Below are 19,960 nucleotides of genomic sequence, written 5' to 3'. Positions count from 1 at the left end.
GTTTAAACTGCGATTTCAGAACTTCCTTTTAAGAGGAGTAAGAAAGATAAACGGGCGATTGCAGTACTTCTCCCTAAAAGGCAAAGATTTTGAATCGAACGACAATTCATTGATGTAAATCGGTTCACTCATTGATAATTTTAACGATCGCAGTACTTCCTCTTAGTAGGTGTAAGAGCATGATGGCACCTCACAGCCACGTAGAGGAGCTTTAATCACTTCTTCGTGCTAAATTTTATCAAAATCGGACTAAGCTTTGTAGAAATATTGGTAATAATAGTTTTAGAAAGGGCCTTATTTGGGTGGGGCAAACTCCCCTCCTTATGAGGCACGGCGTCGAGACTTTTAAAGTGCAAATCTGTACAAAATTTCGATTCGAATGACACTTCATTCATGAAAATCGGTTCACGTGTCGATAATTTGAAACGATTGCTATACTTCCCCTTAACAAGTGTAAGAGCAGATCGTCGCTTTATTGTTACGTAGGGGAGCCCTAACCCTATCATCCTACCAAATTTTATCAAAATCGGGCCAAGATTTACAGAGTAATTAGTAATAATAATTTTGGAGGGGGCCTTACATAAAGGGGGCTAACTCCTCTCCCATTCGATGTACAGGGCCGAGACCCCCAAAAGGCACATCTACATAAAATTCCGAATCGAACGACACCTCATTCATGAAAATCGGTTCACGCGTTTAGGCGCTACGTTGTTTACAAAAAAGGTAACAAGAACAACAACAACAACAACAACAACAAGAAGAAGAAGAAGAAGAACAAGAACAAGAACATTTTTTGAAAAAGCCGTTTTTGCTCATTTTCGGCAACTTTTTTCTCGAAACCTATTAGATCTGGGTGGTTGCAAAAAAATTACAGTTATAAAGGAGGATTTGCCCTATATTATAAAGAAAATTTGGGAATTTTATCTTTTATAGAAAAATAGAAAAAAATTGTCAAAGTTGGGTGTTTTTCAACGTTACACTTTTTCGTGCAGTTTTTGATGGTCAACCCTTATACAACTGTCCTACCGGACAGTTTTAATTTGGTTATTATCACCTTCAATATACACCCCTGCAACGCTCCATGCCTATTTACCATTGTTCGAAACAGTGCTGGAAGTCTTTTTATGTGAGCTCCTGCATGACGCGTGCCGCTTTTTCTTTCACAGCTTCAACGGACTGAAATCGTGTTCCTTTTAATGCAGATTTGACTTTGGGGGAACAGACAAAAGTCATATGGGGAGCCAGGTCAGGCGAATAAGGCGGATGGCCTAAATCTGGGATGTTGTACTTGGCTAGAAACGTCTTGGACATACAATGCAGTATGAGCCAGCGCGTTGTCTTGATGGAGAACCCCTTGACTTGGTCTTCCACAAATCGGGTCGTTTTTTCCTTACTCTTTCACGGAGTTGAGCAAGCCCCTCATGGTAGTAATGTTGATTGATTATAATCGATATTTTCATCCGTTTTAGATGTGGAAGGGCGATCCGGAGGGGTCATCATCTGCGACGTCTTCTCGGCCATCTTAGAAACGCTTGAACCACTCAAAAACTTGTGCACGTGTTAAACATTCATCGCTATAAACTTCTTTTAATAAAAGATAAGTTCAGTAGCGGTTTTTTCACAGTTTCATGTGAAATTTCACGACAATTCGTTGCTCTACTACATGTGTAGTATCATGTTTTCGGCAAAACGAAACTAACACCTCTAGCACACAAACGACGGTTCCACGGTCAGACAGATTTCTCTACAAACACGTGAAATGCTGCCCAATCGAAAGAGAAGGCTTTACGCTGAACAGCTGTCGGTCGTTAGGATTTGGCGCATGCATAGTTCTTCTGTAGCAGCATCAGTCTCGTTATTTAATAGCCACACCTCGTAATTACAGTTTTTCTATAAAACTTAGTTTTATATTTTGCGCTGGTCGCTACTATTTGGTCATGGTGTTGAATTATTGTGTTTACACCTAACGATTAGACCAATATCTTTTAGTTAATTCGAAAGTGATGGCGTAACAATTATATAAATCAATTTTCTGTATTTATTAAGTGAATGAAAATAAAATCTCTTCGCGTTTTAAGGAGAGAATTAGTCCCATGTTGAAAAAAAGAAGGTAATTATGGCCTGAAAGGACACTGAAATTATGGCCTCCTTTCATCGAGAAAGATGTAGGAGATATTGTTGTTATTGGATTATCATTTAAATTTTCAGCGAAATAACAGGAAATGAAAGTGACAGAGAAGAAACATATATTTTAAAGGGATTGAACAATGCGGATGGAAAAACAAAATAACCAACTTAATAAGAAAAAAAACAGTAGCCAGGAAATAAGTGAAGTGTTAACACACGATGTGGAAAAAAAAGAAAATCTAAAATGAAATAGAAAAGCAAAAACTTGTTATGTGAAGAGAAGGGAACAGAAAGATGTGAGGACAAATCGGCAGTTTCCCAATAATATATGAAGCTAGAGTGAGGTCGGGTTGGTTTGTTGGTCATATTTGGCCGATCTAGTTACTAACTGCGGCCTCTCCCATCTTTATTGGTTGGTAAAACAGACGAACGCCCACCACAGAATAGATTTCTCTTTTCTACCACAACCACCCTTCTCGTCATACACACGAGAACTCAGAATAAAGACATTCCTTCTTCAATATTTCATCAACAACGCCATTTGAAGTGAGTGTACAAGCGAATTGTGTACGTTTGAATGCTTTTCACTTTTATCCTACTATAATATTTTTTCTTTCTCTTGTTTGTCCTCATTGGGTCAGACATTTTTCTCATTCAGTAAATTATTCTATTAAAAATTGAATACATAAAAGGGTCTAAAAATGTATTTGAAGTAACAATAAGTTCATTTATTAAATTAAAACTGTTTCTAATTAAACAGTAACAATGTAAACATAATTTATGCTTTTGTTAAACAGAACAACTTTCGGGAGGTCAACCTTTATTCAAAAGTATTACTTTTAATTTGCGAATATTAAATTTATTAACGTCAAGGCAGCAGTAGCATTATTTAACTAAGTGAAATGCAGTAACTTTTTCTGGAGCAACTTCTACAATCGCAACGGACAATAAAAATTTTGATAGGATTATTAATATTATATTAGCTAAAAATATTTTTTTAAAGTATCATGGATGATTCCTCATTGAGAAGCACACACTTGCAAGAAAATTTAAAGTTAAATTTAAAATTCTGCTGAACATAAAAGCTAAAATGTTATTGAGATGTTAGTAGAGGGAAAATGGCGGTTCTGGCGCACCTAAGCAAAACCTTGAACCAAAAAAATTTCAACACTCAATATCTTCTCAACTAATGAATCTGTACTCAAGAAAACGACATCATACTATTCAATAAAATAAAGTGGGTAAGAACACAAAATTTCATACGAATAATCTGTTGTTTTCTTTGGGAACTATAAGGGCCCGATTTCACACCAAAACCATGACCCAAAAAAATTTCAACTCTCAATATCTTCTCAAGTAATGGATCTGTACTCGAAAAAACTATAGCATACTACTCAGTAAAACAGAGTGTGTAAGAGCACAAAATTTCAAACGAATAATCTGTTGTTTTCTATGGGAACTATAAGGGCCCAATTTCACACCAAAACCATGACCCAAAAAAATTTCAACTCACAATATCTTCTGAACTAATAGATCTGTACTGAAGAAAACTATAGCATACTACTCAGTAAAACAGAGTGTGTAAGAGCACAAAATTTCATACGAATAATCTGTTGTTTTCTTTGGGAACAATAAGTGCCTAATTTCACACCAAAACCATGACCCAAAAAAATTTCAACTCTCAATATCTTCTGAACTAATAGATCTGTACTCAAGAAAACTATAGCATACTACTCAGTAAAACAGAGTGTGTAAGAGCACAAAATTTCATACGAATAATCTGTTGTTTTCTTTGGGAACTATAAGTGCCTAATTTCACACCAAAACCATGACCCAAAAAAATTTCAACTCTCAATATCTTCTGAACTAATAGATCTGTACTCAAGAAAACTATAGCATACTACTCAGTAAAACAGAGTGTGCACGAGCACAAAATTTCATACGAATAATCTGTTGTTTTCTTTGGGAACTATAAGTGCCTAATTTCACACCAAAACCATGACCCAAAAAAATTTCAACTCTCAATATCTTCTGAACTAATAGATCTGTACTCAAGAAAACTATAGCATACTACTCAGTAAAACAGAGTGTGTAAGAGCACAAAATTTCATACGAATAATCTGTTGTTTTCTTTGGGAACTATAAGTGCCTAATTTCACACCAAAACCATGACCCAAAAAAATTTCAACTCTCAATATCTTCTGAACTAATAGATCTGTACTCAAGAAAACTATAGCATACTACTCAGTAAAACAGAGTGTGTAAGAGCACAAAATTTCATACGAATAATCTGTTGTTTTCTTTGGGAACTATAAGTGCCTAATTTCACACCAAAACCATGACCCAAAAAAATTTCAACTCGCAATATCTTCTGAACTAATAGATCTGTACTCAAGAAAACTATAGCATACTACTCAGTAAAACAGAGTGTGTAAGAGCACAAAATTTCATACGAATAATCTGTTGTTTTCTTTGGGAACTATAAGTGCCTAATTTCACACCAAAACCATGACCCAAAAAAATTTCAACTCTCAATATCTTCTGAACTAATAGATCTGTACTCAAGAAAACTATAGCATACTACTCAGTAAAACAGAGTGTGTAAGAGCACAAAATTTCATACGAATAATCTGTTGTTTTCTTTGGGAACTATAAGTGCCTAATTTCACACCAAAACCATGACCCAAAAAAATTTCAACTCTCAATATCTTCTGAACTAATAGATCTGTACTCAAGAAAACTATAGCATACTACTAAGTAAAACAGAGTGTGTAAGAGCACAAAATTTCATACGTATAATCTGTTGTTTTCTTTGGGAACTATAAGCGCCTAATTTCACACCAAAACCATGACCCAAAAAAATTTCAACTCTCAATATCTTCTGAACTAATAGATCTGTACTCAAGAAAACTATAGCATACTACTCAGTAAAACAGAGTGTGTAAGAGCACAAAATTTCATACGAATAATCTGTTGTTTTCTTTGGGAACTATAAGTGCCTAATTTCACACCAAAACCATGACCCAAAAAAATTTCAACTCGCAATAACTTCTGAACTAATAGATCTGTACTCAAGAAAACTATAGCATACTACTCAGTAAAACAGAGTGTGTAAGAGCACAAAATTTCATACGAATAATCTGTTGCTTTCTTTGGGAACTATAAGGGCCCAATTTCACACCAAAACCATGACCCAAAAAAATTTCAACTCTCAATATCTTCTGAACTAATAGATCTGTACTCAAGAAAACTATAGCATACTACTCAGTAAAACAGAGTGTGTAAGAGCACAAAATTTCATACGAATAATCTGATGTTTTCTTTGGGAACTATAAGTGCCTAATTTCACACCAAAACCATGACCCAAAAAAAATTCAACTCTCAATATCTTCTGAACTAATAGATCTGTACTCAAGAAAACTATAGCATACTACTCAGTAAAACAGAGTGTGCACGAGCACAAAATTTCATACGAATAATCTGTTGTTTTCTTTGGGAACTATAAGGGCCCAATTTCACACCAAAACCATGACCCAAAAAAATTTCAACTCTCAATATCTTCTGAACTAATAGATCTGTACTCAAGAAAACTATAGCATACTACTCAGTAAAACAGAGTGTGTAAGAGCACAAAATTTCATACGAATAATCTGTTGTTTTCTTTGGGAACTATAAGTGCCTAATTTCACACCAAAACCATGACCCAAAAAAATTTCAACTCTCAATATCTTCTGAACTAATAGATCTGTACTCAAGAAAACTATAGCATACTACTCAGTAAAACAGAATGTGTAAGAGCACAAAATTTCATACGAATAATCTGTTGTTTTCTTTGGGAACTATAAGTGCCTAATTTCACACCAAAACCATGACCCAAAAAAATTTCAACTCTCAATATCTTCTGAACTAATAGATCTGTACTCAAGAAAACTATAGCATACTACTAAGTAAAACAGAAAGTGTAAGAGCACAAAATTTCATACGAATAATCTGTTGTTTTCTTTGGGAACTATAAGTGCCTAATTTCACACCAAAACCATGACCCAAAAAAATTTCAACTCTCAATATCTTCTGAACTAAAAGATCTGTTCTCAAGAAAACTATAGCATACTACTCAGTAAAACAGAGTGTGTAAGAGCACAAAATTTCATACGAATAATCTGTTGTTTTCTTTGGGAACTATAAGTGCCTAATTTCACACCAAAACCATGACCCAAAAAAATTTCAACTCGCAATATCTTCTGAACTAATAGATCTGTACTCAAGAAAACTATAGCATACTACTCAGTAAAACAGAGTGTGTAAGAGCACAAAATTTCATACGAATAATCTGTTGCTTTCTTTGGGAACTATAAGGGCCCAATTTCACACCAAAACCATGACCCAAAAAAATTTCAACTCTCAGTATCTTCTGAACTAATAGATCTGTACTCAAGAAAACTATAGCATACTACTCAGTAAAACAGAGTGTGTAAGAGCACAAAATTACATACGAATAATCTGATGTTTTCTTTGGGAACTATAAGTGCCTAATTTCACACCAAAACCATGACCCAAAAAAAATTCAACTCTCAATATCTTCTGAACTAATAGATCTGTACTCAAGAAAACTATAGCATACTACTCAGTAAAACAGAGTGTGCACGAGCACAAAATTTCATACGAATAATCTGTTGTTTTCTTTGGGAACTATAAGGGCCCAATTTCACACCAAAACCATGACCCAAAAAAATTTCAACTCTCAATATCTTCTGAACTAATAGATCTGTACTCAAGAAAACTATAGCATACTACTCAGTAAAACAGAGTGTGTAAGAGCACAAAATTTCATACGAATAATCTGTTGTTTTCTTTGGGAACTATAAGTGCCTAATTTCACACCAAAACCATGACCCAAAAAAATTTCAACTCTCAATATCTTCTGAACTAATAGATCTGTACTCAAGAAAACTATAGCATACTACTCAGTAAAACAGAGTGTGTAAGAGCACAAAATTTCATACGAATAATCTGTTGTTTTCTTTGGGAACTATAAGTGCCTAATTTCACACCAAAACCATGACCCAAAAAAATTTCAACTCTCAATATCTTCTGAACTAATAGATCTGTACTCAAGAAAACTATAGCATACTACTAAGTAAAACAGAGTGTGTAAGAGCACAAAATTTCATACGTATAATCTGTTGTTTTCTTTGGGAACTATAAGCGCCTAATTTCACACCAAAACCATGACCCAAAAAAATTTCAACTCTCAATATCTTCTGAACTAATAGATCTGTACTCAAGAAAACTATAGCATACTACTCAGTAAAACAGAGTGTGTAAGAGCACAAAATTTCATACGAATAATCTGTTGTTTTCTTTGGGAACTATAAGTGCCTAATTTCACACCAAAACCATGACCCAAAAAAATTTCAACTCGCAATAACTTCTGAACTAATAGATCTGTACTCAAGAAAACTATAGCATACTACTCAGTAAAACAGAGTGTGTAAGAGCACAAAATTTCATACGAATAATCTGTTGCTTTCTTTGGGAACTATAAGGGCCCAATTTCACACCAAAACCATGACCCAAAAAAATTTCAACTCTCAATATCTTCTGAACTAATAGATCTGTACTCAAGAAAACTATAGCATACTACTCAGTAAAACAGAGTGTGTAAGAGCACAAAATTTCATACGAATAATCTGATGTTTTCTTTGGGAACTATAAGTGCCTAATTTCACACCAAAACCATGACCCAAAAAAAATTCAACTCTCAATATCTTCTGAACTAATAGATCTGTACTCAAGAAAACTATAGCATACTACTCAGTAAAACAGAGTGTGCACGAGCACAAAATTTCATACGAATAATCTGTTGTTTTCTTTGGGAACTATAAGGGCCCAATTTCACACCAAAACCATGACCCAAAAAAATTTCAACTCTCAATATCTTCTGAACTAATAGATCTGTACTCAAGAAAACTATAGCATACTACTCAGTAAAACAGAGTGTGTAAGAGCACAAAATTTCATACGAATAATCTGTTGTTTTCTTTGGGAACTATAAGTGCCTAATTTCACACCAAAACCATGACCCAAAAAAATTTCAACTCTCAATATCTTCTGAACTAATAGATCTGTACTCAAGAAAACTATAGCATACTACTCAGTAAAACAGAGTGTGTAAGAGCACAAAATTTCATACGAATAATCTGTTGTTTTCTTTGGGAACTATAAGTGCCTAATTTCACACCAAAACCATGACCCAAAAAAATTTCAACTCTCAATATCTTCTGAACTAATAGATCTGTACTCAAGAAAACTATAGCATACTACTAAGTAAAACAGAGTGTGTAAGAGCACAAAATTTCATACGAATAATCTGTTGTTTTCTTTGGGAACTATAAGTGTCTAATTTCACACCAAAACCATGACCCAAAAAAATTTCAACTCTCAATATCTTCTGAACTAATAGATCTGTACTCAAGAAAACTATAGCATACTACTAAGTAAAACAGAGTGTGCTCGAGCACAAAATTTCATACGAATAATCTGTTGTTTTCTTTGGGAACTATAAGGGCCCAATTTCACACCAAAACCATGACCCAAAAAAATTTCAACTCTCAATATCTTCTGAACTAATAGATCTGTACTCAAGAAAACTATAGCATACTACTCAGTAAAACAGAGTGTGTAAGAGCACAAAATTTCATACGAATAATCTGTTGTTTTCTTTGGGAACTATAAGTGCCTAATTTCACACCAAAACCATGACCCAAAAAAATTTCAACTCTCAATATCTTCTTAACTAATAGATCTGTACTCAAAAAAACTATAGCATACTACTCAGTAAAACAGAGTGTGTAAGAGCACAAAATTTCATACGAATAATCTGTTGTTTTCTTTGGGAACTATAAGGGCCCAATTTCACACCAAAACCATGACCCAAAAAAATTTCAACTCTCAATATCTTCTGAACTAATAGATCTGTACTCAAGAAAACTATAGCATACTGCTCAGTAAAACAGAGTGTGTAAGAGCACAAAATTTCATACGAATAATCTGTTGTTTTCTTTGGGAACTATAAGGGCCCAATTTCACACCAAAACCATGACCCAAAAAAATTTCAACTCTCAATATCTTCTGAACTAATAGATCTGTACTCAAGAAAACTATAGCATACTACTCAGTAAAACAGAGTGTGTAAGAGCACAAAATTTCATACGAATAATCTGTTGTTTTCTTTGGGAACTATAAGTGCCTAATTTCACACCAAAACCATGACCCAAAAAAATTTCAACTCTCAATATCTTCTGAACTAATAGATCTGTACTCAAGAAAACTATAGCATACTACTAAGTAAAACAGAGTGTGTAAGAGCACAAAATTTCATACGAATAATCTGTTGTTTTCTTTGGGAACTATAAGTGTCTAATTTCACACCAAAACCATGACCCAAAAAAATTTCAACTCTCAATATCTTCTGAACTAATAGATCTGTACTCAAGAAAACTATAGCATACTACTCAGTAAAACAGAGTGTGTAAGAGCACAAAATTTCATACGAATAATCTGTTGTTTTCTTTGGGAACTATAAGTGCCTAATTTCACACCAAAACCATGACCCAAAAAAATTTCAACTCTCAATATCTTCTGAACTAATAGATCTGTACTCAAGAAAACTATAGCATACTACTCAGTAAAACAGAGTGTGTAAGAGCACAAAATTTCATACGAATAATCTGTTGTTTTCTTTGGGAACTATAAGGGCCCAATTTCACACAAAAACCATGACCCAAAAAAATTTCAACTCTCAATATCTTCTGAACTAATAGATCTGTACTCAAGAAAACTATAGCATACTACTCAGTAAAACAGAGTGTGTAAGAGCACAAAATTTCATACGAATAATCTGTTGTTTTTTTTGGGAACTAAAAGTGCCTAATTTCACACCAAAACCATGACCCAAAAAAATTTCAACTCTCAATATCTTCTGAACTAATAGATCTGTACTCAAGAAAACTATAGCATACTACTCAGTAAAACAGAGTGTGTAAGAGCACATAATTTCATACGAATAATCTGTTGTTTTCTTTGGGAACTATAAGTGCCTAATTTCACACCAAAACCATGACCCAAAAAAATTTCAACTCTCAATATCTTCTGAACTAATAGATCTGTACTCAAGAAAACTATAGCATTCTACTCAGTAAAACAGAGTGTGTAAGAGCACAAAATTTCATACGAATAATCTGTTGTTTTCTTTGGGAACTATAAGTGCCTAATTTCACACCAAAACCATGACCCAAAAAAATTTCAACTCTCAATATCTTCTGAACTAATAGATCTGTACTCAAGAAAACTATAGCATACTACTCAGTAAAACAGAGTGTGCACGAGCACAAAATTTCATACGAATAATCTGTTGTTTTCTTTGGGAACTATAAGTGCCTAATTTCACACCAAAACCATGACCCAAAAAAATTTCAACTCTCAATATCTTCTGAACTAATAGATCTGTACTCAAGAAAACTATAGCATACTACTCAGTAAAACAGAGTGTGTAAGAGCACAAAATTTCATACGAATAATCTGTTGTTTTCTTTGGGAACTATAAGTGCCTAATTTCACACCAAAACCATGACTCAAAAAAATTTCAACTCTCAATATCTTCTGAACTAATAGATCTGTACTCAAGAAAACTATAGCATACTACTCAGTAAAACAGAGTGTGTAAGAGCACAAAATTTCATACGAATAATCTGTTGTTTTCTTTGGGAACTATAAGTGCCTAATTTCACACCAAAACCATGACCCAAAAAAATTTCAACTCTCAATATCTTCTGAACTAATAGATCTGTACTCAAGAAAACTATAGCATACTACTCAGTAAAACAGAGTGTGTAAGAGCACAAAATTTCATACGAATAATCTGTGGTTTTCTTTGGGAACTATAAGTGCCTAATTTCACACCAAAACCATGACCCAAAAAAATTTCAACTCTCAATATCTTCTGAACTAATAGATCTGTACTCAAGAAAACTATAGCATACTACTCAGTAAAACAGAGTGTGTACGAGCACAAAATTTCATACGAATAATCTGTTGTTTTTTTTGGGAACTATAAGGGCCCAATTTCACACCAAAACCATGACCCAAAAAAATTTCAACTCTCAATATCTTCTGAACTAATAGATCTGTACTCAAGAAAACTATAGCATACTACTCAGTAAAACAGAGTGTGTAAGAGCACAAAATTTCATACGAATAATCTGTTGCTTTCTTTGGGAACTATAAGGGCCCAATTTCACACCAAAACCATGACCCAAAAAAATTTCAACTCTCAATATCTTCTGAACTAATAGATCTGTACTCAAGAAAACTATAGCATACTACTCAGTAAAACAGAGTGTGTAAGAGCACAAAATTTCATACGAATAATCTGTTGTTTTCTTTGGGAACTATAAGTGCCTAATTTCACACCAAAACCATGACCCAAAAAAATTTCAACTCTCAATATCTTCTGAACTAATAGATCTGTACTCAAGAAAACTATAGCATACTACTCAGTAAAACAGAGTGCGTAAGAGCACAAAATTTCATACGAATAATCTGTTGTTTTCTTTGGGAACTATAAGGGCCCAATTTCACACCAAAACCATGACCCAAAAAAATTTTAACTCTCAATATCTTCTGAACTAATAGATCTGTACTCAAGAAAACTATACCATACTACTCAGTAAAACAGAGTGTGTAAGAGCACAAAATTTCATACGAATAATCTGTTGTTTTCTTTGGGAACTATAAGTGCCTAATTTCACACCAAAACCATGACCCAAAAAAATTTCAACTCTCAATATCTTCTGAACTAATAGATCTGTACTCAAGAAAACTATAGCATACTACTCAGTAAAACAGAGTGTGTAAGAGCACAAAATTTCATACGAATAATCTGTTGTTTTCTTTGGGAACTATAAGGGCCCAATTTCACACAAAAACCATGACCCAAAAAAATTTCAACTCTCAATATCTTCTGAACTAATAGATCTGTACTCAAGAAAACTATAGCATACTACTCAGTAAAACAGAGTGTGTAAGAGCACAAAATTTCATACGAATAATCTGTTGTTTTCTTTGGGAACTATAAGTGCGTAATTTCACACCAAAACCATGACCCAAAAAAATTTCAACTCTCAATATCTTCTGAACTAATAGATCTGTACTCAAGAAAACTATAGCATACTACTCAGTAAAACAGAGTGTGTAAGAGCACAAAATTTCATACGAATAATCTGTTGTTTTCTTTGGGAACTATAAGTGCCTAATTTCACACCAAAACCATGACCCAAAAAAATTTCAACTCTCAATATCTTCTGAACTAATAGATCTGTACTCAAGAAAACTATAGCATACTACTCAGTAAAACAGAGTGTGTAAGAGCACAAAATTTCATACGAATAATCTGTTGTTTTCTTTGGGAACTATAAGTGTCTAATTTCACACCAAAACCATGACCCAAAAAAATTTCAACTCTCAATATCTTCTGAACTAATAGATCTGTACTCAAGAAAACTATAGCATACTACTCAGTAAAACAGAGTGTGTAAGAGCACAAAATTTCATACGAATAATCTGTTGTTTTCTTTGGGAACTATAAGGGCCCAATTTCACACAAAAACCATGACCCAAAAAAATTTCAACTCTCAATATCTTCTGAACTAATAGATCTGTACTCAAGAAAACTATAGCATACTACTCAGTAAAACAGAGTGTGTAAGAGCACAAAATTTCATACGAATAATCTGTTGTTTTCTTTGGGAACTATAAGTGCCTAATTTCACACCAAAACCATGACCCAAAAAAATTTCAACTCTCAATATCTTCTGAACTAATAGATCTGTACTCAAGAAAACTATAGCATACTACTCAGTAAAACAGAGTGTGTAAGAGCACATAATTTCATACGAATAATCTGTTGTTTTCTTTGGGAACTATAAGTGCCTAATTTCACACCAAAACCATGACCCAAAAAAATTTCAACTCTCAATATCTTCTGAACTAATAGATCTGTACTCAAGAAAACTATAGCATTCTACTCAGTAAAACAGAGTGTGTAAGAGCACAAAATTTCATACGAATAATCTGTTGTTTTCTTTGGGAACTATAAGTGCCTAATTTCACACCAAAACCATGACCCAAAAAAATTTCAACTCTCAATATCTTCTGAACTAATAGATCTGTACTCAAGAAAACTATAGCATACTACTCAGTAAAACAGAGTGTGCACGAGCACAAAATTTCATACGAATAATCTGTTGTTTTCTTTGGGAACTATAAGTGCCTAATTTCACACCAAAACCATGACCCAAAAAAATTTCAACTCTCAATATCTTCTGAACTAATAGATCTGTACTCAAGAAAACTATAGCATACTACTCAGTAAAACAGAGTGTGTAAGAGCACAAAATTTCATACGAATAATCTGTTGTTTTCTTTGGGAACTATAAGTGCCTAATTTCACACCAAAACCATGACCCAAAAAAATTTCAACTCTCAGTATCTTCTGAACTAATAGATCTGTACTCAAGAAAACTATAGCATACTACTCAGTAAAACAGAGTGTGTAAGAGCACAAAATTTCATACGAATAATCTGTTGATTTCTTTGGGAACTATAAGTGCCTAATTTCACACCAAAACCATGACCCAAAAAAATTTCAACTCTCAATATCTTCTGAACTAATAGATCTGTACTCAAGAAAACTATAGCATACTACTCAGTAAAACAGAGTGTGTAAGAGCACAAAATTTCATACGAATAATCTGTTGTTTTCTTTGGGAACTATAAGTGCCTAATTTCACACCAAAACCATGACCCAAAAAAATTTCAACTCTCAATATCTTCTGAACTAATAGATCTGTACTCAAGAAAACTATAGCATACTACTCAGTAAAACAGAGTGTGTAAGAGCACAAAATTTCATACGAATAATCTGTTGTTTTTTTTGGGAACTATAAGGGCCCAATTTCACACCAAAACCATGACCCAAAAAAATTTCAACTCTCAATATCTTCTGAACTAATAGATCTGTACTCAAGAAAACTATAGCATACTACTCAGTAAAACAGAGTGTGTAAGAGCACAAAATTTCATACGAATAATCTGTTGCTTTCTTTGGGAACTATAAGGGCCCAATTTCACACCAAAACCATGACCCAAAAAAATTTCAACTCTCAATATCTTCTGAACTAATAGATCTGTACTCATGAAAACTATAGCATACTACTCAGTAAAACAGAGTGTGTAAGAGCACAAAATTTCATACGAATAATCTGTTGTTTTCTTTGGGAACTATAAGTGCCTAATTTCACACCAAAACCATGACCCAAAAAAATTTCAACTCTCAATATCTTCTGAACTAATAGATCTGTACTCAAGAAAACTATAGCATACTACTCAGTAAAACAGAGTGCGTAAGAGCACAAAATTTCATACGAATAATCTGTTGTTTTCTTTGGGAACTATAAGGGCCCAATTTCACACAAAAACCATGACCCAAAAAAATTTCAACTCTCAATATCTTCTGAACTAATAGATCTGTACTCAAGAAAACTATAGCATACTACTCAGTAAAACAGAGTGTGTAAGAGCACAAAATTTCATACGAATAATCTGTTGTTTTCTTTGGGAACTATAAGTGCGTAATTTCACACCAAAACCATGACCCAAAAAAATTTCAACTCTCAATATCTTCTGAACTAATAGATCTGTACTCAAGAAAACTATAGCATACTACTCAGTAAAATAGAGTGTGTAAGAGCACAAAATTTCATACGAATAATCTGTTGTTTTCTTTGGGAACTATAAGTGCCTAATTTCACACCAAAACCATGACCCAAAAAAATTTCAACTCTCAATATCTTCTGAACTAATAGATCTGTACTCAAGAAAACTATAGCATACTACTCAGTAAAACAGAGTGTGTAAGAGCACAAAATTTCATACGAATAATCTGTTGTTTTCTTTGGGAACTATAAGTGTCTAATTTCACACCAAAACCATGACCCAAAAAAATTTCAACTCTCAATATCTTCTGAACTAATAGATCTGTACTCAAGAAAACTATAGCATACTACTCAGTAAAACAGAGTGTGTAAGAGCACAAAATTTCATACGAATAATCTGTTGTTTTCTTTGGGAACTATAAGTGCGTAATTTCACACCAAAACCATGACCCGAAAAAATTTCAACTCTCAATATCTTCTGAACTAATAGATCTGTACTCAAGAAAACTATAGCATACTACTCAGTAAAACAGAGTGTGTAAGAGCACAAAATTTCATACGAATAATCTGTTGTTTTCTTTGGGAACTATAAGTGCCTAATTTCACACCAAAACCATGACCCAAAAAAATTTCAACTCTCAATATCTTCTGAACTAATAGATCTGTACTCAAGAAAACTATAGCATACTACTCAGTAAAACAGAGTGTGTAAGAGCACAAAATTTCATACGAATAATCTGTTGTTTTCTTTGGGAACTATAAGTGTCTAATTTCACACCAAAACCATGACCCAAAAAAATTTCAACTCTCAATATCTTCTGAACTAATAGATCTGTACTCAAGAAAACTATAGCATACTACTCAGTAAAACAGAGTGTGTAAGAGCACAAAATTTCATACGAATAATCTGTTGTTTTCTTTGGGAACTATAAGGGCCCAATTTCACACAAAAACCATGACCCAAAAAAATTTCAACTCTCAATATCTTCTGAACTAATAGATCTGTACTCAAGAAAACTATAGCATACTACTCAGTAAAACAGAGTGTGTAAGAGCACAAAATTTCATACGAATAATCTGTTGTTTTCTTTGGGAACTATAAGTGCCTAATTTCACACCAAAACCATGACCCAAAAAAATTTCAACTCTCAATATCTTCTGAACTAATAGATCTGTACTCAAGAAAACTATAGCATACTACTCAGTAAAACAGAGTGTGTAAGAGCACAAAATTTCATACGAATAATCTGTTGTTTTCTTTGGGAACTATAAGTGCCTAATTTCACACCAAAACCATGACCCAAAAAAATTTCAACTCTCAATATCTTCTGAACTAATAGATCTGTACTCAAGAAAACTATAGCATACTACTCAGTAAAACAGAGTGTGTAAGAGCACAAAATTTCATACGAATAATCTGTTGTTTTCTTTGGGAACTATAAGTGCCTAATTTCACACCAAAACCATGACCCAAAAAAATTTCAACTCTCAATATCTTCTGAACTAATAGATCTGTACTCAAGAAAACTATAGCATATAACTTATAACTCAGTAAAGTGTAGTATATAAGGGAACAAAATTTCATGCTAATAATGTGTTGTTAACTGCGGGAGATAGTTGTAGGTCAAGGAACATCAATTAGTAAAGCTGCTAAAAGTAGCACCCAGTCGCTCGAGTTACCCTACTGTACAAAGTGGAAGGTAAATCTACAGTCAGCAGACGAATGGAGCCAAGTACAGTACTCTCCTCTGCGGAAGAGGATTTTTTTTTTAGTTTTGTTGTTCACGTCCGTTGCCAGAACTGGGATTCCCATCACTAAAAGCCACTGATGAGTGTGTGGCAACTTATTATAAAACTAGACATACCGAACCCTTTCAATAAGAACCTACCAGGTAGATCTTGGTAGAAAGCATTCCGGAACCGCCATCCTATCATTGCAAGAAGGATAAGCGAACTGTTTCTTGAGTCAAAGTAACCAATACTAGTTTGAACGTTTTGTATAATCAGTAATTGAATGATGCAGATGCCCTAGAAGGTTTGAACGAAATTAAAACTCTCCTGTAGGATAGTTGTATAAGGGTTGATCGTCAATAATTGCATGAAAAAGCGTAATGTTTAAAAATATTACATTATTTATGTAGGCCAACTTAAAAACCGATTGTTATTAATTATGAATAAGGCTGATTTTTTTTGTTAAAAATCTAAGTGGAACAGTGATTTAGGTATTTTGAATTTTTTTGGTCGTTTCAGGAATATACTTGTTGTCAATCACTGGTCCCACCCCATGTCAAACACTGGTACCACCGAAAATTCGGTATGTCAATCACCGGGACATTGAAATACTTAAAAAAAAGTAATAATTTTTGGTTGACATAAAAATCGAATTTACTGCATATGTACATAATACAATCTAATGGAGCGGCACAATTGTACCAACCAACACCTGGAGCCAAAATAACGGAAGATATTCTAAACGAAACTCGAATTTTTTCTTAAGCTCTAAATTACCGGTCCCTTCACCATATTTGTTTTGTGTGAGTGCTTTTTTAAACTCATTTTTCGAAAAAAAATAAGCATACTGAGATCTGAGTATACAGTATCCTTAATCCCGTGGCTTCAGTCGATGATCTGAAACGTCGAATAACTCTAGCCTGCCTAGATCTTGACTTCGCCTCCATAAGTGCTGCTACAAGCAAAGCGTGGGAGTCCAGAGTTTGGGCTTGCCTATCCGTTGATTGTGCCCATTTTGAACAGATTCATTAAGAAAAATAACGTAATTTTGACAGTAAACTGAAATTTGTTTTTCATATTTTAAATTACCATAACTTTTGAAAAACCTAACCGATTTCAAAAAATTTTTTTTGTTTTTTTTAGGAGCTCAAACACTATAAAAATATGCAAAAAAAAATTATAACGTTCCATTTGAAAAACAAAAGTTGGATGCTGTATCTCGAGATACAGGGGTTTAAAAAAATGGGTCAATCACTGAAATTTCCCGCCGTTTAAAAAAAAAGTGGGTGGAGCATATAACTCTGGTCACCCTGTATATATACATAGCATCCGAAGTGATCTCAATTTCAACCCATCCTAAAAATAGTATGCACAGTAAATAATAATTTTATTTCTTTTTTAAATTTAAGAAGCTCCTAGAAAGAAAAAATCTAAGAGCCAGCAGCTGGATTCGAACCCTGGATCTCCGCATTGGAATCCAGTGTATGTAAACTAGAGGCTAATCTCTACCCAAACATGTTTTGTATGAATACAAAATTTATGCCGTATTAGTATTTTTCTGCAACCATGTAGGGAAGTTCTCATTACTCAATTAAAATCAGCTGTGTAATGCCCAACTTCCCACACTAGTGGGGGGAAATTCCCATTAGTGTCACTTTCCGCACAAGTGAGTGGAAAAACTTTATTGTGCTTCCTTGATATAAGAAGTTTTGTTATTAACATAAATATTTTCTGTAAAACTCTAATAAGCTTATTTAAATTTATCTTATTTAAATAATTAAAAAACGAATATTAAAAAATAAAATAAAAATTGAAAGGAATATAGAAATAAAAATAATACTTTAATAAATAATTAGATATTTTTAATTATAACAGTTAAAAAGGTTATAGTGTTACCTTATAGAAATTTAAAATGGATTCTAGTGATGCCTGTTTAGAAAACACTCCTCCATCAATAAAAGAAACAGCAGAAAATGTAATAAGTAATGTAAATACGTAAGTAATGTAAATAATTGTAATATAATAATAAATGTTTATAATAAATAAATTACTTTTTGTAGACTGTAAAAATGAAATTTTTAATTTTATTAGTTAATAAATGGTTGCAGAAAAAATATAATATTTAACTCTAGTGTAAAGTATTTTCCACACTTGTTAAATAAATAACTATTTCTTCAAAGATCTTGTCTTCTGAAATACCCAAAGCTTCATAACAAATTCAGCACTCTGGTACCTCCTACATTTACACAATAAGTAACTCCTCAAATGTACCTACTCCTATATTTTTTTCAATAAATCATCACTATTCCACTTTGAATAGAAATTGTGTTAATGAAGGAAATGCAATAGATCCTACGCTGCAATAGATTTGACTTTGAAGACCAGTTTTAAAGTTCTACATCTTTTGAAATTTTCTTATTTTTTTTTTTTTTGTTTTTGTTTTTGATTTCCAGAACTAATGTGGTAGCATAATGTGCCCCTTCAAACTTAAACTGATTGTCAAAATTCTGACATTGAGTAAAGACAGATCTTTATAACTCTTGCACCTTGCCAAATTGAAATTTTGGTAGTGAACTTCACAATGTTATTTGCTAAATTTTTAAATACATTTGCTGTAACATCTCTTATTTTATTTTGTTTACAGAAATAGTCGAAAGTGTGAAAAACTGCAGCGGTGCCAAATGTTTACGTCCTTCTACGGCCGAGCTCTGTTGTGATGAAGAGGTATCAGCATTAATGAAACGTTGTTGGGCTGAAGATCCTGCAGACAGACCTGATTTTAATACCTTAAAAGCGACCATCAGAAAATTAAACAAGTTAGTTATCATTTAAGAATTTACCATTATTATATTATATTTGCAATCATTATTCAATAGTAATTCAACTTAAATATTAAAAGAATGTCAACGTCTATGTGGCTGGGAAACCAATTTGCTGAATATAATGAAGATATTTTACATTTTTAATGCTAATATTAAAGTTTGGGTGCGTAATATTTAAAATTGCCCTAGGATAGATGAGTACACGATAATGTTATATTCGCCATTAATGTATTACATATTGTTAATAACTCACCATTTAGTTAACTTTCCAAGTTCAAGAAACTTTGACTGCGTAAGTGAAAACATGTTTGAAAAAAATATAATAGATAGCACGATGCGATATTAACTTGTGTATTAGATGCCTGATGTAAAATATTATTCTTACCTGCATCACAAAAGATAACAAGAAAATATAATTTTCCGGCGTGCAGTTACCTAGACACTGCTAGCAGTACTACCGCACTCTCTATACTTATCAGATACCTGTTTTTCCTACAGGAATATTAT

At 33.2% G+C, this 19,960-nt stretch overlaps 1 protein-coding gene across 5 annotated transcripts in view; it reads left to right on the top strand.

Annotated features, from left to right (window-relative positions):
* LOC141460024 (atrial natriuretic peptide receptor 1) overlaps positions 1 to 19,960 on the top strand; it is a 716,933-nt gene that overhangs the window by 643,875 nt on the left and 53,098 nt on the right. For all 5 annotated transcript variants that reach the window (XM_074139630.1, XM_074139629.1, XM_074139631.1 and 2 more), the window contains one exon: positions 19,276 to 19,447. In XM_074139630.1, coding sequence (XP_073995731.1) covers positions 19,276 to 19,447 — 172 coding nt within the window. The remainder of the gene's footprint in view (positions 1 to 19,275; positions 19,448 to 19,960) is intronic.

Source organism: Rhodnius prolixus, unplaced genomic scaffold (assembly GCF_049639745.1).
Source record: "Rhodnius prolixus isolate KJV_2025 unplaced genomic scaffold, Rpr scaffold_6, whole genome shotgun sequence".
NCBI classification, from domain to species: Eukaryota; Metazoa; Arthropoda; class Insecta; order Hemiptera; family Reduviidae; genus Rhodnius; species Rhodnius prolixus.
This window is presented reverse-complemented; position numbering and strand designations above follow the sequence as displayed.